Source organism: Biomphalaria glabrata, chromosome 3 (genome assembly GCF_947242115.1).
Source record: "Biomphalaria glabrata chromosome 3, xgBioGlab47.1, whole genome shotgun sequence".
Classification (NCBI taxonomy): domain Eukaryota; kingdom Metazoa; phylum Mollusca; class Gastropoda; family Planorbidae; genus Biomphalaria; species Biomphalaria glabrata.
The window spans coordinates 8042194-8063100 of record NC_074713.1 but is presented as its reverse complement, the minus strand read 5'-3'; the positions used below and the strand labels follow the sequence as shown (position 1 = coordinate 8063100).

The window sequence follows — 20907 nt, the reverse complement described above, 5'->3', positions numbered from 1 at the left end:
CACCTATTTAGGCCTGGCGGAACAATAGGGTTCCGTGAAACAGTTTGGGAAACACTGCTGTAAAGGATAGTTAAAGCAAGCTTCTCGTTTAATTTAATTTTTTTTTTGTTCTGTTCGGTCGCCATCATGTTTTGCCTCACTGTTCACAGCTGCATAATACTCCGGTTATAAGCGTATATATGTATCTCCTGTTGAGTAAAGGGGAGAGAGAACTCCTAGTTTCTTTTTTAAAGCCATCAATGTAAACAAATACAGCGTGAAGTTTGACATGCGAAAGAGATTTCTCCATTACACTTATTCCTCGCCGCCCAGGGACATTGAGACAGTAGACTTGGTGCAACTTTGTCAACACGCGAGAATCACGTTCTTGGGGGTCACTTACGTGAGGTCCTGAGACGAATTGGGGCTGACCACTTCCTACTTACCTGAGTTACAGGAACTAGAAGCTGACCTGGTCTTGGCTACTGTGCTTAACGGCCACTAATTGACAAGTACACGTCTCGTGCAAACATCAAAAGAAGAACAAAAACAAATGGAAACAAAGAGATAATTTTTTCCTTGCTTTTTTTAAAACAGTTTCTTTAACTAAAAAAAAACAACTATCTAGAATGTGTTTTAGTCATGTTTGTGTTTTAACAATCGGCCCAAAACATTTGCTGTGTTATCATTGGAATATGTAAACAAAGTTTAGGCCTATACATTTACAAATCATATAGAGTGTGTTCTATTTCAATACATTTTTTTTAATGCTCAGTGGACCGTGAAAACTTTTACAAACATTTTTACAATCAAGTGAAATGGATTCGAATGATTTCTCTGAACAACGAGTTTTGTTTCTAGTATTTTTCTCTTAAACTCATCACGTGACGTCTGGAAGATGATCTTCTTTATTCATAAATTTATCTACGAACGATAACTCATGATATTACTTTTTGGAGTGTTTTAATGCTCACTGGATCCTAAAACATACGTGTTACTGTTAGAGTTATCTCGCTTTGTCTATATACTTAACTCTTTGTTTTCAATGGATATTAAAAGATATAATTTCTTGTGGATTGTAGTCTGTATGTTACACCAGTGTCAAGCTGGAGAGTCCGAAACTTCTGCCCGACAATTACAACAGTTGAAAGGTTCGTGTTTATATATCCTAGACACATGTCTGAGGATAGTGTTGTATTAGTCTACACAAAATGCATGCTACAAGTATGATCAGATAATGCACTAATAATTTTTTTTTAAATGCAGTCTTTGAGTTCTAAGATTAAAGAGCATAGCATTAAGTTAAGTGACTACGCAGACCAAGCTGTGCTTTACAGATTAAAGCAATTATGATAGATTAATTATTTAAATATAAGGTTCAGAGTATGCGCTCCACCGTGCTCGGACGTATATGGTCACATCAGTACGTTAAACTTATTAGAGACAAACATAGATAAGTTTGCCTGTATACTTGTTTGTAGCCTCGGTGGCTGGGTGGTAAGGCGCTAGGCATCTGAAGTGAGGTGTCCAGGATTCGAATCCTGGTGAAGACTGGGACTTTTAACTTCGGGATCTTTAGGGGGCCTCTGAGTCCACCCAGCTCTAGTGGGTATCTGACATTAGTTGGGGAAAAATGAAGGTGGTCAGTCGTTGTGTGGGTCACAGAAATAGATGACCTTTCTGTCCTCTGCCCTAGAGATCGCAACGTCTGAAAGGGGAACTTTACTTTATTTCGTATCTGTTAGGTTCTCTAATTCTCTGGAGCCTACATTCTATTTTTAAACGGTGCACGTGAAAGAAAAGTGTCCCTATTGTTATTATACAAAGTGAACTAAAAGACATTCTCTCGTACTGCTTGACCGGAATTCGTTCAGGCATTATCTAATGATTTTCCTGTGTATTTTGTTCAGGATCTCAAAGATGTCTAAGAGGTCAGTTGTCACCATTCCTTATTAATATTGATATACATATATCATTACTATAAAGTACTATAAAGATGAACCATAATCTTCAAATACCAAAACAAAATTTAATAAAATACTCAGAAGACACAAAGATAAAGGCACATTCCTCGTTCCATTTGCTAGGACAAATCTGTACAAATGCTCCTTCTTCCCTAGTGCTATTAGAGCATGGAATGGGTTGCCTGAGCTAGCCAGGAGAACCAGTGACTTGGCAGAATTTAAGTCATTGCATGACGTGTAGGACGTAGTCATCTTCTTTTTTGAAGTAACGTCTGTATTATATAAAGTTGGAAACTGAAAACATTGGAATATTGGAATAAAACTTCCACTCCAGAGAAAATATTTAAAAGATTGTAGATATACAAAATAAAACGTTTTAGTACAGTAGAAAAGGTTTAACCTAAAATCTATCACTTCTTGATTCATTCCCAAATTGATTTTTTGTTTCATACCCATGCACTCTCAGCTGTTGGAGCCTGCACTAGTGCACCGTGTCTGAATGCTGGAAGCTGCTCAGTTCATGCCCAAAGCTCATCGTATACATGTCAGTGTCTTCCTGGATTCACCGGACAAAACTGTGAACTTGGTAAAATGCAGTTATCTCTCTTTATTATTGATTCAGAGCTTAAATTATTGTTGAAGGGCTGTGTATAAAAAAGAGATGACTTCTGAACTATAGAAATTGTCTTTTTTGTTGTTTTGTTTTCTTTACTTAAGTATTCAGAAAAAGAGTTGTGTTAACGCAGGGGTTCTCAACCTGTGCGACACGACCCCCTTGGGGGTCGATTGACAATTAGTCAGGGGTCGGTTAAGACCATCGAAAGTATGGCCTAATCTATTATGTAATAGTCAACACATATAAATCTTGAATCTGTAATATGTGAACCAAAATGTGTACGTTTTAAAAAAGGTTGAACAGCGCATCCATAAATTTGAATTGTTATATGTAAACTTTGTATAGAAATGCATAACATATTGGACTACATGAGCCTTGGATGAACTTCTAATGGTAGTAGGGCAGGAAAGCATGGGCCTCTCGTGGTGTTCTGGTAACTCTCTTGTGGGCCTCCCGTAGTGCTCTGGTAAGAAACTCTGTTGTGGGCCTCTCTTAGTGCTCTGGTAAGAAACTCTCTTGTGGGCCTCCCGTATTGCTCTGGTAAGAAACTCTGTTGTGGGCCTCCCGTAGTGCTCTGGTAAGTAACTCTCTTGTGGGCCACTCGTGGTGTTCTGGTAGTAACTCTCTTGTGGGCCTCCCGTAGTGCTCTGGTAAGAAACTCTGTTGTGGGCCTCTCTTAGTGCTCTGGTAAGAAACTCTGTTGTGGGCCTCCCGTAGTGCTCTGGTAAGAAACTCTGTTGTGGTCCTCCAGTGGTGCTCTGGTAAGTAACTCTCTTGTGGGCCTCTCGTGGTGCTCAGGTAAGTAACTCTCTTGTGGGCCTCTCGTGTTGCTCTGGTAAGTAACTCTCTTGTGGGCCTCTCGTGGTGCTCTGGTAAGTAACTCTCTTGTGGGCCTCTCGTGGTGCTCTGGTAAGTAACTCTTTTGTGGTCCTCCCGTAGTGCTTTGGTAAGTAACTCTCTTGTGGGCCTCTCGTGGTGCTCTGGTAAGTAACTCTCTTGTGGGCCTCCCGTAGTGCTCTGGTAAGAAACTCTGTTGTGGGCCTCTCTTAGTGCTCTGGTAAGAAACTCTGTTGTGGGCCTCCCGTAGTGCTCTGGTAAGAAACTCTGTTGTGGGCCTCCCGTAGTGCTCTGGTAAGAAACTCTGTTGTGGGCCTCCCGTAGTGCTCTGGTAAGAAACTCTGTTGTTGAACGTAGTGCCTCATAGCCTCCATGGAGTTCAAGTGACCCTTCAGTTGTCTCCCCGCAGCATTTGGACACTCTCGTAAGACAGTCACCAATGTTTCCTCTGCCTGCCCCATCAGTTTGTATGTCAATTGTAGCGAAGTTATTTGTGTCGAATTATCAGTGATGCCATTTGCCAATGCTTTGCGGACAAAATTTCATCAAACTTTCCAAATTACTTAACATCCCATTTGCACCTGCCAGACATCCAATGAAAGTCGAAAGTGAAAATGTTAAGGAAACAGAAATAGTTAATTGAACTCATTAATAAAGATGCAGCGAAAAATGTCTCTATAATTTCACACATCTGGATCAAGTGTTTGCAGTCATGTCCCAATTTCTCTGTGTTGCACCTTCTTCTTCAATTTGCAATGATACATTATTTGCATAACAGCCTGTTCATTATCATGTCTAAATACAGAAAAACGTCACATGTGTATGTAATGTGAATAATATGAATTAGAAATAGTAAGATGTACGCTCATTTATGTATATATATATATATATGTATATATATATATATATATATATATATATATATATTTCAAGAATATAATTACATATTGTTTCATGATTAAACATAAAGCTTTGGCAATGAAAATCAGATTTACTGTTGGGGGGGGGGGGTCGGGCATAGTGAGGAATTGTTAAAAGCAAAAAAGGTTGAGAACCGCTGTGTTAACGTCTTTGGTTCCATTCTCGATAGAGATGCACATCTTTTTTTTTTATTCGGGATAAGATATCGAGGCTGAACTTCGTGAGATTAACCAACTTCCAATAGGATCCTAGCCTCAAGTGGGGAAAGTTGAGGCGGGTGATCACATAAAGTCCACATTAACAATTAACTGAACCAAACTTATATACCAGTGTGGTGACTGAGTGGTATCCTAGCCTCAAGTGGGGAAAGTTGAGGCGGGTGGTCACATAAAGTCCACATTAACAATTAACTGAACCAAACTTATATACCAGTGTGGTGACTGAGTGACATCCTAGCCTCAAGTGGGGAAAGTTGAGGCGGGTGGTCACATAAAGTCCACATTAACAATTAACTGAACCAAACTTATATACCAGTGTGGTGACTGAGTGGTATCCTAGCCTCAAGTGGGGAAAGTTGAGGCGGGTGGTCACATAAAGTCCACATTAACAATGAACTGAACCAAACTTATATACCAGTGTGGTGACTGAGTGGTAAAGCGCTGAGCTTTCAAACTCCAAAAATCTCGGGTTCGAATCTTGGTGAAGACTGAGATTTTTAATTTCGGGATTTTCAGGGCGATCCTGAAATAGGTAACTGAGATTGGTTGGGGAAAAAAAGGTAAAAGCGGTTGGTCAATGTGCTGGCCACATAACACCCTTGTTAACCATGGACCATAGAGAAAAATGAGATTTAGATCAGCCCATAGATCGCAAGGTCTCAAATGGACACTTTATTTTTTAAATTTTTAGTGAAAAGAATATCTACCGATAATCTATTTTTAAAAAATCGTCGGAAGACAGGAAAGGGAATAATAGTTAAAGGATCAATTTTAATTCAAAAGTATTCGATTTTGATAAAGACTAAAATGAAACCAAAAAATATGATCGAGTATGAATGAAATACATCTTTAAAAACATGACTGTAGAAAATGTGTGCCATGGAACAATCCCCCCCCCCCAAAAAAAAAACTTTGTTTTTTTTTCAATTAAAAAACAACAAAACTAATCTAGGTCAATGCATACATACATAATTCCTATTGCAACAATGTTCTAATAATCAGTGAAGTAGGCCACGATTTAGCAGTAGTTTCTCTGTTGGTCTGTAGGTATTGACGAGTGCGCCAGCTCCCCCTGCCTCAATGGAGCGTGTGTTGACAACATTGGATCCTTCCGGTGTATGTGTTTCCCTGGCTACAAGGGACGTTTGTGTGAAATCGGTAAGTGACCAACAAACATTTGACGGTACCTTGATGCCTTACTACTCAGACATTTAAAAAAAAAATTCTAAAAAGAAAAAGAGAAACTTATTTTTGATTGACAGCCATGACGACTGTAAATCCACGAAACAAATCTAAAGAACTAGTGACGTTAAAAAGGCATCTTAATAACTAATGAGACAAATGTGTATGGTATAAACATATTGGCTCTAATGTATTGTCTTCTAGTTCGATAGCCACAATGCTGGTAAGTGACTTTTGATGTGAAACCGTTGTACATGTATGATGCAGACCTTCCATCATTGATTAAGTTTCATTATAAGTTATTTTAAACAATATTTTGTTTTTATCTATTTTGCTAACGTAGACCTGTGTGTTTCAAAATAATTTGTCTGAAGCAAAACAAAAATGAACAATGAAAATCTTTAGTAAAATATAGCATTAGAGCTTTTCATCTATGGAGGAAAAAAAAACATCTAGCTTTGGTGTATCCGGTGTGCTGAATAAAGCAATGTTGAAAAGCTATGGTGTTGAAAAGCTATGGTGTTGAAAAGCTATGGTGTTGAAAAGCTATGGTGTTGAAAAGCTATGGTGTTGAAAAACTATGGTGTTGAAAAGCTATGGTGTTGAAAAGCTATGGTGTTGAAAAGCTATGGTGTTGAAAAGCTATGGTGTTGAAAAACTATGGTGTTGAAAAACTATGGTGTTGAAAAGCTATGGTGTTGAAAAGCTATGGTGTTGAAAAGCTATGGTGTTGAAAAACTATGGTGTTGAAAAATTTAAAATAGGCTATATGATATGTGTAATTTTTTTTTCTTTTGCACTGCAGAATCCAATTATCTAAGCTCATTTTTGTAATTAGTTGGCAACATTGAAGTTAAATTTTGAGTCTGTTTAGTTGATCGTGAAAATCCTCTATATTATGTAATCAAGTTGACAACTGTTCTGTTTTTTAAGACACTTCAGCTGTGCATTTCTCGCCCAAGAGTTTCACCCAGTGCGTTCCCCCTATCACGCCGACTCCCTCCATAATAAACTATTTATTTATCAAATGTCGCGCATAGACTTCTGCTCCTCCCTTTGTTGCAGAGATTGACCTGTGCGCTAGCTCCCCGTGTCACAATGACGGCAGGTGTGTGCAGACAGGACCAGGGAACATCCAGTGTGAGTGTAGACCTGGTTACAGGGGGTCAAGGTGTGAGATGGATATAGACGAGTGCCTTTCCCTCAGCCCTTGTCAGCACGGAGGTTCCTGCACTCAGGGCCCCCCTGGAACCTACACTTGTGCTTGTCGAGAAGGTTACACAGGTTGGACTGTACTTTATTTTTTTTTTAATTCTTATGATCATCTTGCAAACTCTTCATGGGTTCTGTGTGGGTCGGTGGTCACGAATCTCGAAAGAAAGTCTTTTGTTTTATTTGCCGACGGAAAGCATTGTAGGGCGGTGTTGTTGACGATGTTGACTAATAGCACCAAACTGCTGAGCTGACAACTAAACCGCTTTAGGCTTATTATATTCTAATTTATACAACTTGAAATAACTTGTATAACTTCTTTGTGAACAAAACTAAAATATAACATTTGTTACATATACATATATGAGACTTCAGATGAAATGAAATAAACTTATATTTTAAACAAATCTAACTCACAATAAAAACATGTCTTTACACTATGTCAGCTTGGAGTCGTCTCTCGTACTTAAAACAGCTTATGACAGCCCCGCTTATCGTGCATCATTCTACAAGACTAACATTAAATTAATGCTCTCTCTCTCTCTCTCTCTCTCTATCTATCTATCTATCTATCTATCTATCTATCTATCTCTCCAACAATAATCCCTTTCTATATCATCACCTTGGAAACACACACACACACTCCAAGAAAGGCGTCAATTAGATTTGTATGATTTTTGCACTTACATCACGTGAACAAACAGACACATTAGTGAGATGCACATTTTGTCACATCTAACGCAGAATGTTTTTTTTATTAAGCTATGTAAATTAAAATAATTAACTTGCACGAGAAGACGACACGAGGATACGCGTAGGGCGTAATTATCGCCTGCTAAGAAGGAACGCTTGTAATTTATTAGATAAACACATTAACATAGTCTATATAGGGCTTTCGAAATGAAATTTAAAAAATAAAAAGAAAAACAGGAGTGTAAGAATTTGTCAGAAATCTGTATCATATAATTTTAGGGTCTTTGTTAATAAGCTTTATTTGCAATTTAATTAATAAATCGAACATGATGCTATTGATTATGAGAAGACCTATTGTAAAAAAACAAAAAATACTTTGAACTTAATCGAAATGTAGGTACTTATAACGAAGTGTTGTATTAAAAAAAACAAACTTGAATTAAGATGAAAAGACCAATTCTGATTATGATATCATTGTATGTGAGATTTTGAAAAACATAATGAAATGTTTTCTCTTCTGTAGGAATTGATTGTGAAAAAGCTGTCCATATTTGCGACTCGAATCCTTGTCTCAATGGAGGCCAGTGCACACCTGATGAGACTGTGGCCAGGTTTCATTGCCAATGTAGGCCAGGTAAATATATAAATTTAAATAGTAATACATATATAGGTAAAATAACAACACAAAAATAATTTTTGTATGGATATTTCTCCGTTTCAGTTAGTGTTTCCTTTCCATTATTTCTAATTTTAGAAAACCTTGATAATGCAAAATTATTTGTAATGAATAGCACTATTAAAATACCCTGCATGGAATGAAATATTGCTTCTGTCATTGCTATAAAAAAGCGTAAATTAGAAATGCTCAGTTGTTTTCTACAATGCAGTTTGCTCTTTTGTCTTTATTCGTCAAATTTTTAGAGTAGGCTACATTTTTAATGCTTCCTGTTACAAGCCGTTAATTTTTTTTGAGCTTGCTGCTTTTTTTTTTAATTGTATTGTTACAGTTCTATTAAGATCCATGATTTTCATATACCAGTATCTATTACCAAACTGGACATTCGCTTCTCTTTGCAGGATATCAAGGAGCCACTTGCAGTCAGGTAGCTGACGCCTGCGTCAATAATCCCTGTAGGCAAGGAACCTGTCGAACAATCGAGCCGGGAACGTTCGTGTGCGATGACTGTGACGTTCCGGGCTGTCAAGGCGTTGGGGACCCCTGTGCCTCTCGGCCTTGTCAGAATAACGGGACCTGTGTCCCCGACAGTCAAGGTGTGTACGCCCACTAAGTGTTCTGATCCATCCATCAAAGTCCTGAGCAACTCGTAAACTGTCTCCGGATGTCAACTTGTGGTGTAGACACGTCCCTGTGGTGTCGATGTTTACTTCGGTCTAAACCTTTCAACACGTCTTTCTGTTTTATGAATATAACTAGGGAGGAGAAACTGCCAGATGGGAAAAACACCCGCCCATTTCAAACTCCACGATTTCTCACTTCTCCTTCTTTATTCAGCTCTTTTTCTGAAGTGATTCGAGTCCAACCTGGCAAATGCTAAACAAAATTTATTTTATTTATTTACTTGCGTGTGTGTGGAAAAAAATAATCTATTCTGCATTTTTGGAAACTATAGTGGGCTAGAAATCGCTGAAAAGGAAAAATAAGAGGTGTATTAAATCAGCTTACCTTACAATAAGTAAAGTAGTTATAATAGGTCTACGACTCTACATAAAACACTGAACCATAATTTACAAACATAAAAATAAAACGTAATGAAATACTCAAAAAGACACAAAGATAGAGGCACATGTCTTATTCCATACGCCGGAACAATTTCGTACAAGTGCTCCTTCTTCCTTAGTGCCATTAGAGAATGGAATGGGTTGCCTGAATCAGCCAAGAAAACCAGCAACTTAGCATATTTTAAGTCATTGATCAACATGAATGACTAGATTGACATATGAAATATGTAGGACGTAATTATAAGATAAGTCATTGGTTTGAATTGGTTACTCACAGTTTTAGAATCAATCACTCTTATTTTCAGGATCATTTTCCTGCGTATGCCTTGAACATTTCACGGGCTTATACTGCGAGGCTGGACAACAGTCTTGTGGCATGGTCGTCTGCTACAACGGGGGTACTTGCAAGATAAACTCTGATGGAAGCAATAAATGCAAGTGTACAGAAGGTATGGACGCTGCTTGTGGGAGCAGTTTGCCGTGAGCATGTTAGTAACGATCGTAAAAGGATTCACCGCAGCATAAAATAAATGGATTGGTTACATATTTTTATTGAACCAGTTTCTCATGTAAAAATAGGTATTATGAAACGTTTAATGTCGTAATGTTCAATTACTGTAAGGCATGGGAGAAAGTTGATCTCGAGAGATTTAATGCCTTCACCTTCACCATTCCCTTAGTCTGTTAGACCGTTGGGGCACCACGCAAGTTTTGTCGACCATCCTCCTCCATCCTGCTTTTGCCTTGGATAGAACCTCTTTCAATGGCAGGCCCGTCCATTCTTTTATGTTGTCTTCCCATCGCTTTCTCTGTCTCTTCTTCTTTTTCCTGGTACTGTTCTCTGAAGGAAGGTCCTTGCGAACCCCGAAGACCTTGTAATATGGTCATAGAGTTTTAGTTTGCGTTTTTGTTTACACTAGTTAGCAGGTCAACGTAGGGTTCAATCGATGTAGTAACCCTGTCTCTAATCTCTTCATTTGTGATGCGTTTTATGCCTATTATTGTTATATGGTTCCTCCCTATGTCTGGGAAAGTAGTGTAAACTGCATCTAGTTGAGCAGAATCACCTGTTACTAAACAAAAAGACATTTTGCCATAGTTCGTTCATGAGAATGAGTCAGTAATAGGGCTATATAATTAGAAATCTTTCTTCATCTCTCTCTCTCTCTCTCTCTCTCTCTCTTGGGCGTGGTGGCCCAATGGTAAAGTGTTTGACTTCCGAACAAAGGCGTGTCGAGTTTGAATCCTATTGAAGACTGGGATTTTGAACTTCGGGATTTGTATACACCGCTAAGTCCACCTATCTCTAATGGGTACCTGACATGCGTAATGGAAGTTAAGGATGGTCGTTGTCTTGGCCTTTTGCCCAACCAGCACGCAGACCTATTGCTTTAGACCAATTCATACACATATAGGCCTATATGTGCACTTTTCTACCTAAGATATTTCCCAATATTTAGGATAAGTGCACTAGGCCTATTTAAATTGGCTCTAAGACCCAGATGTGACCTACTTGTTTTTCCATACATGACTCAATCTCTGCCACTGTTGGGGTTTGCAGCCAATATGATAAGAACCCTAGGCTGTAGCTCTTTACCGTTATTCAAAGAACAGTATGGTCGACCCAGTGTTACATTTGTGATAAATGTGAGGTATATGATAATTAAAACTTTTTTGAAATACATGGGGCTACAAAAGTAGGTATACGGTGATTTAAAAAAAAAAAAAGAGGAAAACGTGTATATATTTAATGCATTTATTATTCTGTGACATTTTACGTCTCGATAGACAATCTTTTCCCTTTGCAACTTCTTGTGTGACATGCCAATCGTTGATACACAGCTACAGTCACAGGTTGGGTATCTGTAGTCACCAGGCGCCGTTGTACTATCACCCTTATTTCTACTACTGTTTTGGCATCTACAGTCCGGGACCCTTCCTTTTCTCCAAGCTGCTAGTGTCGATTTTGAAGAGCTCCATGTCGCGTATTCACACATCAGTGTACCTTAAAAGTGGACGACCAGCGGCTCTCCTGCCTTCTGATAGATCACCAAACATAGCGTCTTGTTGAAGTCGACCTTGTGGCATTCTACGAACGTGACCAAGCCAGTCCTTTATGACACTAATTGAATAAAAAGAAATGTTTAAAAGTAGGCCTATATACTTGCTTCAACTTTCCTTGGCTGACATAGAAGAGAGCACCTGGTTGCATGCGGCCTCAGAACGTGACAGCTGGAGGTCACTCACGAAGGCCGCGGGATACACATTTGAGACCAACAGAAAATCCGCTGCCGAGGACAAACGCAGACGGCGAAAAGAAAATCTAAATCAACCACCTGCGGACAATGGTTATGCTTCATACCCTGGATGTGGCAAAATATGTAGGTCACAGCTGGGGCTGCGCAGCCACGGGAAATACTGCATTCCTCACTAATCTTCGGACTCGAAGACAAGTCTTATTACTATACTTGCTCAATTAGGCATAATTAATGTTTAAATTGAAAGGAAATATTTATGCGCCATTACCGTATTTTGTTGTATATTAAATGCAGTAAATATGTTCGTGTTTTCTCTTTTTCCCCAGTATAAGTAATGATATTTAAAAAGTATGTAAGAAGTAAAGAAAGCATGAAATAATGTCACGGACATATGGGCTTACATTTCATCATTGCTCTCTTTTATTAACTTAAAGAGTTTAACTCTTTCTCTCCTTATTAACGATACCATCGTTGATTTGACCTCATTAAATTAAATTAATGTTTGATTTTATAAGCTTTACTTTGTATTATATAAAAAGAGCACTCATTCCCCTTTAAGTCTACACCAAATAAAACACTATCTGATAACAAACGAAAAAGTTATTGATGCTTAATCAAATCATGGTAGTGGAATACTAATAAGCAAAATGAGTAATTCCTTCGCAACCTGGAAAATAATTACGGAGAAAAAGAGTTAAAACTTTATTTCGTTCCAAATTAACTTAATCTTGCTCATGTTGATGCAATCATCTGGTTAATTTCTACTATAAAATTTCTAACTTTAGGTTTCAGTGGTGACCGCTGTGATGTGTCTACAGACCCGTGTTTATCACAACCGTGCCACAATAACGGGACGTGTGAGGTGTCCAGGTCCACTCAAGGTTTTCATTGTCAATGTTTACCTCAATATTCAGGCTTGTCTTGCCAGTTTGTCAGTAAGTATTTTTGTTAAAGCACAACACCCTTGCATCAGCTGTGGGAAAATATGCAGGTCGAAACTGGGTTTGCGTAGTCATGTGAATCAATGCACTCATTCTTAATCTTAGGAATCGAAGACATTGCTATTATTATTATTATTTGTAGCAACGTCTTTAGAGTAATTTCCAGCAGTTAATATAGAAATTTTATTTTCAGAAAAGTTTTTTTTCTTTACAAATACAGGAGGGTTATTCTTTACAAAAAAATGGTATATTCTAGCGCATGTCTAACGCAGGTTATAAAAAGCTTTTTGTTTACTTTTAAAGATAAAAGTATTTTTTATTCTATCAATTGATAGTGATCACTTAATATACACAAATGTTTAATTGAATGCCAAACTGTATCTTCAGATTTAACTAGTAACTCAACCAATGAAATTTCTAGAAATGGATTGATCATCTTTAGTGGGCGTCTGAATCCAACGGTACTCTTCAGCATCTTGGGGATCCTCTTGGCTCTTGGGACAATCATTGGGGTGTCCGGAATCATCCTAAGAAAGAGACACATACACAGACCTCAAGATTTCTGCTTCTCTCTCCCGTCATCTTTCTACCAACAATTTCCCCCAGCAGGAAGCAGTGCCAGCTCTGGAAGGTTTCAAAATGGCAGTATACTGGACTATGATGAATTTTTACATACTCCATCAGCATTCCGTTATTAATGTCTGGATTTCTATTCTGCCATTTTATCATGTTACTATCATTGTTTGTTTGTTGTTGTTTGTGAAACTTGAAAGATTATTGTTGAATAGCAAACAGTGGGGTGTGTGGCTGAGAAGCAAATCTTGCCTAGCTACCTATCAAGGGAGTTCAGAGTTTAAATCCTGACTCGAGCAGAGTTGTATTTGCTGAGCGCCTAAGGGCAGCTCAGAAAACCTTCTCCCAGAGACCACCTCACCACACTTGTCCACAAAAGAGATAGGACCAAAATGAACTAAACATGCTTGTAGCATGAGAAATTAACAGTACAATCTCATTTTATTTTGTAGATCTAAAAAGAACATATATAATTTGGCCTAGAATATCAATCATTTAGATTCTATACTTTATGAATGTAGTTTACACTCTATTATTATATTTTTTTTATAAACCTTGTATCAACTCACTCGTGTACAAAATTTTGAACACGTTATTTAACTAGTAACTCAACCAATGAAAGTTGAAAACTTGCATAAATATAGTATTATTCATCGTTCCAAACAAACATGAATCAATAAAAAAAAAAAAATAAACAACTGAAATAATTAAATAGTAGTAATTAATTAATTTTCTTTGATATTTAAAAGGGAAATAAATATTTTAGCATTGAGATATATTGCTGTAAATGTGGAGCTCCTCTTATAAGATAAGTTTTTTTTTGCTATCAAATTCTATTAGAAAAAAACTTTAAATATTTAATAAGCTCAGGATGCCACCATCTTCATGTGTACACAGTGTGCCATGATTGTCACCACACAAAATGCTTTGTCTGTAAGTGTAAAGATTTAGATTTTATAAATTAGATGTAATACTTATCTATTATGGTATACAATTTGTAGTTAGATTGAACATGAATTTACCTCATATGAATTTACCTCATTCTGAGTTGGTTTAAACTTTTTATTACTAATGTGGTCTTGGTATTTCTATGCAAGTTACATTTTTTTTTAAATGAACACCAGAGTTGAGAGTTAAAAATATTTTATCCTAAAACATCATCTTTGTGATTTATACCTTTATGCAAAGTGTCGACGTATTATTATTGTTGGAGTTTAAAAGATCTTTTTTTTCCCTCCTAGGACCACCACCAATAGCTCTTCACTCAAACAAATGCATTTTTTTTTATTGTCATAATAGAACCCTCAAGTCTGGATCAAGTGTTGTAAGCAAAAAATCCTGAAAAATTTCATCAAAATAATAGAACCTTAGATGCATAATTCAATGTGTGGCAAACTGCATTTACAATCTTTTTTGTTAGTTATCTATTCACACGTTTAATGAAGTCATCCTGTACTCTTCAGTTTTTCAACCCACTTCAGAGGGGCTTGTATATGTCATGCACAAAATGTGTGTTCATTTTTCACACAGTTTTTGTTGGGTACACATTTTTCTTTACAAATATTGTAATTAGTTGACTTTTTTTTTTCCAATAATAATAGCAACAGATGTTCATTTTTAATGTATTTATTTCTTGTATTGTGTATGTAGATTTATAAGAATGTACTATTGTTAGATTAGGGTATTTGTATTAAAAAGGAATTACCAAAAACAACACCTGAGTTCATGAAGATTTATGGGATCAAGACTAAAATTGAACTATGAACTAATTGATCACAGTTTTTAATTCCTTTTTTTTTTTTATGAATTTCAATATAAACATAAACATCTATTCCACAATAGCCAACATTAATAAATAATGAATAAATAGCAAGATTTTTAGTTAATTGAATTTTATAGCTCGAATATGTGAATATAAGGCAAGATTTTTTTTGTACATGCCTTGAGACTTAACACGTTAGCCCTTAATGACTTAATGTAGTGTCTCCCAGACTGTGTTCCACAGAACACTAGCCCTGAAAAGGTGTCTATAAAATAATTATGCAAAGTAGGAAATGGAGAATCATTTCTTACTTTGCCTAAAAAAATTATCTTATGTTGAGAAAAAACGCCATGAGACCCACTGAGGCTTACCAGAAACATTCAAACCCATAATGGATAATAAAAGAGAAAGCCTTACAAAGGAGGACAGAAAATAAAAGCACTTTTATTTTCAATGGCCAAATATGTGTCAATATTTCTGACAAAAAATGAATCGCACTGAAGCCTTGTTTAACATGATAAATTAAATTCTATTCCAGCTTTGTCAATATCTATTCAAGTGGTTCCTACTTAGTAATTTTATTTGCCTTGCTTACATAATAGACATATTTTCTTTTGCCTTTAATACAACACAATATGAAACATCTTATGTATGAACTTTTGACCTAGTACAATGAAGTTGTACAAAGCACACTTAGGCAGTCCTAATTAAACTACACACTTTAAAGAGGAAGACTAAATTATTTACATTACTAGCGAGTAGAAATATTATTCAGAGAAATTTATATTATTAATAAAATACTTTCAATCATCATTTAAATTTTAAAGCATTGCCTAAAGCAGTTGTAGTCATTCTATACAATGCCTAGGCAAAGTAGGAAATGGAGAAATTATTTCTCACTTTGCCTGGACGTCTCTATAGAATGCTTAGACATTTCGCACTGTGCCAGTAACATATATATACTTTTTTTCAACAAAAACAAAATGATTCATATCATGTTAAGTTGTACATGTGTTTCATTGATCAGTCATCCAGAACACTGTCCAGCCAGTCCTCTAAACTGTCTTCTACTTTAGATGATACTTTGAGTGGTGCTAAAGAAAGTATTTCAAAAAACAAAATGTATTAAAATAATACAATTAAAAAAAAAAACAATTGTTAAAGGCATAAAAATTCTTTAGGTTCTTGTGAAAATTTTTTTTACAACAAATAAAATTCTGTCTAATCAGGAAATAAAATAATATTTCTTAGCGGTATGGCAATCTGAGCATTAAAAATAAAAATAAACTTAATAGAATCCTAAATGCTGCTGGCAAAATCATTGGCAAAAAACAAACCCCATTTGGGCAGTTGTTTGAGACAAACATCTATAAAAAAGCTAACAAGATCCTCGAAATAAAGAATCACCCTTTGTGTCAGGATTTTGTGATTTTACCATCACAAAAGAGATACAAGACACCAATAGCAAAGACAAACAGACACAAACACTCTTTTGTTCCCCTGGCAATCAAATCATTAAATAAGAACAATCTAGTATAAACTTTGTCACATGTAAATTATGAGTGAGTCTGGTGTGAATGTACACTTTGGTTTCTTATAGTTATAATGTTTTTTGTTTGGTGTAATGCACAAATTGTAAGACAAATTTCCTTACGGATAATAAAGATTATTATTTTTATTATTATTATTATTATTAATTACTTTTCATGAACATTTTTTAAAACAATTAGAATTTTTTTCAAAAACATAAGATGAATATTTTATAAATGTATAATTTTTTTTAAATAATTTTATAAATGTATAACTTTTTTCTTTTAAACCTATAAATAATCATTTGATTTTCTTCTTACTGCATACACTATGGGCAAAGAGTTTACTATATTGAACGGATGTAAATACGCAATAGTCCAATTTTGCTAACTATTACTACATTAACTTTAAGCTTCATAATTTTTGTTGCATATACAAATCTTCATATTTAAAAAGTTACTTTTTTTAATTTTATAAGATAAGAGAAAATTGATTTTTGCAAAAAAGATACAACTTTAAAACATAAAAATTTACCTGGTGTTGAATGTGTAGTGTCTACAATATTTGACAATTTACTTGAAAGAGATGTATTCAACATATTCTGCTCCTCCAATGTTGTTGTATTAGCCCTCGAGTCACCTAGTAGTAAATCTAAATCCTCATCTTCTAAGCTCAGTCTGTCTAAAGCAGCTTTTTTGCCCACAACCTCAATACAAGTAGAATTAAGTGATGGCTCATGTGTCACTTGGTTTTCTGTTGTAGGCCTCTCTACATGTGGCTTAGTTACAGTCTTAAGTAAAGTTGTACTTTCTAATGGACTCAAATTAGAAACAGGATGATCAATCTTATGAAGGTTTGTGGCAGGAGCATGGTTTGTCCTATTCATTTCATCTTGCAAGCTTTTAGTCTCATGTGTATCATGCGACAAAACACCTGCATTTCTTTTGGCCTCTTCAATCATTTCTTCCACCTGAGACGGCTGCAAATAAAGAGATGTATTGTTATTATGACTTTTAAGTTTTATTTTCAGTCTGGCATGATGTCAGGTGGCCCTAGCAATAATAATTGTGTTATATCCATTTGATACATAACCATACTACCAAACTTTGCAGGGTGAAAAATGCCATGCATGCTTTTTTTTTTTTAGTAGTGGTACATATTTGCATTTTCTTTAACTTAGTTCAAAGTGTTGTGTAATGGAAATGGAAGATTTTTTTTACTCCATTTTAAAACTATAGAATGTTAATAAAACTGTAATTTCTTACTGTAAATATATCAGAGCTGATGCCTAGAACTTTGTGAACTGGGATGCAGGACAAATATTGAGAAAGTTGAGATGAATCTATATTTAGAATTTGATGGGAGCTTCTCAAGTCATCAGCAACCACATCATGTTCCCATTCCAATTCATCTTTGAAACGGAAATGTGATAAAGCTTTCCCTGAAACCAATAGCAATAATAAATTATGTCTGGCTAGGTGTAATGATGTTACACTATTAAAACTATATGAAATGTGTATTTGTTTTGTCAAACGCTAATGCATCTTCATACAGTTAAATAAAAAAAATAAAATTATAATAAATTGTTATATTCATGTGTCCAATTATCACACATTTGAATTTCAAAAAATGAACAGACAATTAAAAAAACAGGAATTTCACATGCATTTTAACAATGTTACAACTCACAGTGGTGATAAATCTAGCAGTGCTATCCATGGTAGAATGATCTAAACTGGGGCCAACACAGCTGTGGCAATAATCACAAAAAATAAGTGGGTATTCCAGGCTTTAACTGCTCAGCAGGGAGAAGTGAACCATAAGCTTTAAAGGTCAAAAATATATTTTTGAACTAAAGGTCAACTAATCCACTAGAATGGAATCTTGATAAGGAGTTAAACTAAAAGTAGCAGAGATCTTGATAAGAAAAAAAAACTCAACCAATAAAGTCAGAAATTGGTAGCAAAAACTTGACAGTTAGAGGCCAAAATGATTTCATTCAAGGTTTCATCATTGTATATTTAAAATGAATTTTTAAAGAAATCTGATCTGAAATCTATCCTTAATTAAAATTATCTGAGTAATATTTATGTCAAATCTCATAATTTTGTTCACTTAAGCTTTTCATGGATGTTTGATTCATATAACATCATTAAGCAATTTACTTGATTTCATATCAACATGCTGTTAGAGATTGTTAAATGTTTATAAAAATATTGATGATTGTACATTTGTTCAAAATGAAAAGTAATGATGGGGAAGTAAACGTTTTAGACCCTGGTGATGTGAACACCATCTGTTGCCATGAAGGACTGTTAATAATGGTGTTATGTGGCCAACACAGTAACCAATCACCTTTATTTTCAACTTATGTGAGGTGCCCATCAGAGTTGGGTGGACTCGGGAGCATCCTAAAAAATCCAGAAATTCAAAATCCCATTCTTCACGAGATTCAAAATTGAGACCCCTTAGTTGAGATGCCAAGCACTTTACCAATCAGCTATCATGTCTTATTACCACCATTTTGTTTGGTAGCTAATAGTGACAGACTTTTATATCTTTTTTAATGTCACACCAAAACAAAGAGCATAGTATTTTCTTTATGTCTCTTTCTTTATCTTATCAATTACAGATGTTACTTCAAAGCAGAAGATAATTACTCCTTAGTAAATAGGCCCTTCAAACTAAAATGTCACCAGAACTGTCATTTATTCGATTTCGCTCCAAACATTTATTTGTCCTGCCCTAATCCCATTTTACAATCAAAGTGATACTATATAGCTCAATTTTTATTGATGATGCATTCAACAAACTCAGGTGCAAAATCTTTTTAAAATTAAATGAAGATGTTTCTGATAAACAATTATATACTGTATTAATCTTTACCAGCCAAATAATCTGTACTAGTATGTTTCTTTTACCTGTCATGCTCATAAGCTTGTCAAAGTTCTCTCCTCTTGATGTCACACGTTCCTCCTCAGCACTTGGGTCCAATTCATACTTCTGCCAATTACTCTCAATCTGACGCCTTCTATAAGTCTTTTTACTTTTTGTAACTTCTGCATTCTGGGGACAAAGTTTTATTTTTTAGTATAAAGAAGAAAACAATTACTTTTATAGTATAGCTTTCTACATAATTATATATTATTATGTAGCCAACACAAAAAGTATGGGAAGAAGACAGGATTTTCTTTAAAAAAAAAGAGTGCTCAAATTGTAAGCCCTTAATTATAAGATAAGGTTTCCTTGTGCTAACCTAATCAAATATGTCCATTTGAGACTTACAATACAGAAGTCATTCCAGCAACTTGTTCCATGTTCATTATCTAACAGTAATATAACTATGTTAATGTAAAGCAAATGACTGTTTCTTGTGACTAGAATGTTAACAATAAGGTATTTATATTTTATAATTAAAACATGTCATCTTCAACACTAAATGTTTAGAGTACCGAAACATATCATTTTTTTCTTTGAATTTATGTCATGTTTCTGCTTCCATTTTAAAGACCCCGTACTTTAAATGAGTACCTTTTTTTTTAATAGTATAGGATAGGGAGGCCATGTGTCCAGATTTCCCTAAACACGTTTTTTAATATTCATATTTTAATAGGTTCATGAAAGTTTTAGTAGATAAACAAGACGAAGAGCCAAAGTAATTTTTAGTAACTAACTATGTTTTGTAAAAAATGTAATGTGGTAGCCACTGACGCCACTGTCAACAAAGTACTTCACTACTTGCTCCACACTCTGAAAAGCTCACTTAAGAGTTAGTATTGCAATCACTTTAGAACTTAAGCTTCATGTTTTGGATAAGCTACTGAAAACTGAAAGTCAGTGAAAGCGCTGATACAAATCATTATATTCTAGATTACCTCATTTTCTTCTGAATCAGATGAGCCTGATAAGGAGTAAGATTGTATACTTTTTTCTTGTGATGCAGTCTCTATCTTTTTAATTGCTATCTGTGTTTGTTGGGCATTTGTGTCCGTTTTTTCATTGACAGTATTGTGTTTATGTTTGCCTTTCTTTTTATCATCGGAATCTTTGTTTTTGAGACTTTTGTCAACATTCGATTTCGATGCGCCAGTTATGCCGTGTTTCCTTTTATATGCTTCGTTTTTCTTTCTTTTGTGTTCGTCGGGTCTCATTGTCTTAGTAAGTTAGTTAGCACAGACACTGTAAGACCAGAGTGGTCTGATAGTATCTAGATTAGATTTTCTATATTGACTATAATCTGTATTGGGAAGTGCCAACGATACAAAGCAGGGTAACAAGTTATCAATCCTAGACTCAGAGTAAACAGTAGATCTACACAAATTGACATGAATTATCTCCCTCTTTCATGTTATAAAAACTGATGCTTGTTTAATATTTCGATTTATATACTAAATACACTTTACGATATCTTGACCTACGACCCTATGTCACAAGATCCCCAGGCCTTAGGGTTTAAATCTGGGCGAAGACTAGGATTTTGA

The 20907-nt window shown here is 35.5% G+C and overlaps 2 protein-coding genes across 2 annotated transcripts; one reads left to right on the top strand and one right to left on the bottom strand.

Annotated features, from left to right (window-relative positions):
• The first annotated feature begins 626 nt into the window (after positions 1-626).
• Positions 627-14884, top strand: LOC106072473 (fibropellin-1-like). Its single transcript, XM_056024270.1, has 9 exons — positions 627-1130; positions 2410-2529; positions 5583-5693; positions 6783-7001; positions 8146-8256; positions 8700-8894; positions 9668-9811; positions 12406-12555; positions 12949-14884. The coding sequence occupies exons 1-9, from the start codon at positions 1025-1027 to the stop codon at positions 13257-13259; spliced, it is 1467 nt and encodes a 488-aa protein (XP_055880245.1). The 5' UTR covers positions 627-1024; the 3' UTR covers positions 13260-14884.
• A 436-nt stretch (positions 14885-15320) lies between these two features.
• LOC106068665 (uncharacterized) lies at positions 15321-20757 on the bottom strand. Its single transcript, XM_013228123.2, has 5 exons — positions 20302-20757; positions 19348-19492; positions 17692-17867; positions 16961-17405; positions 15321-15990 (listed from the first exon to the last, which is right to left on the bottom strand). Exons 1-5 carry the CDS (start codon positions 20575-20577, stop codon positions 15920-15922), a joined length of 1113 nt encoding a protein of 370 aa, XP_013083577.2. The 5' UTR covers positions 20578-20757; the 3' UTR covers positions 15321-15919.
• Positions 20758-20907: the final 150 nt, after the last annotated feature.

Coding starts and splice junctions, on each gene's coding strand:
- LOC106072473 (XM_056024270.1), top strand. CDS start 1,025: ATGGATATTAAAAGATATAATTTCTTGTGGATTGTAGTCTGTATGTTA. Junction 1,131..2,409: donor ACAATTACAACAGTTGAAAG/GTTCGTGTTTAT, acceptor ATGCACTCTCAG/CTGTTGGAGCCTGCACTAGT. Junction 8,257..8,699: donor TCATTGCCAATGTAGGCCAG/GTAAATATATAA, acceptor TTCTCTTTGCAG/GATATCAAGGAGCCACTTGC.
- LOC106068665 (XM_013228123.2), bottom strand. CDS start 20,577: ATGAGACCCGACGAACACAAAAGAAAGAAAAACGAAGCATATAAAAGG. Junction 19,493..20,301: donor CTGATTCAGAAGAAAATGAG/GTAATCTAGAAT, acceptor CTTTGTCCCCAG/AATGCAGAAGTTACAAAAAG. Junction 17,406..17,691: donor TCAGCTCTGATATATTTACA/GTAAGAAATTAC, acceptor CTTTATTTGCAG/CCGTCTCAGGTGGAAGAAAT.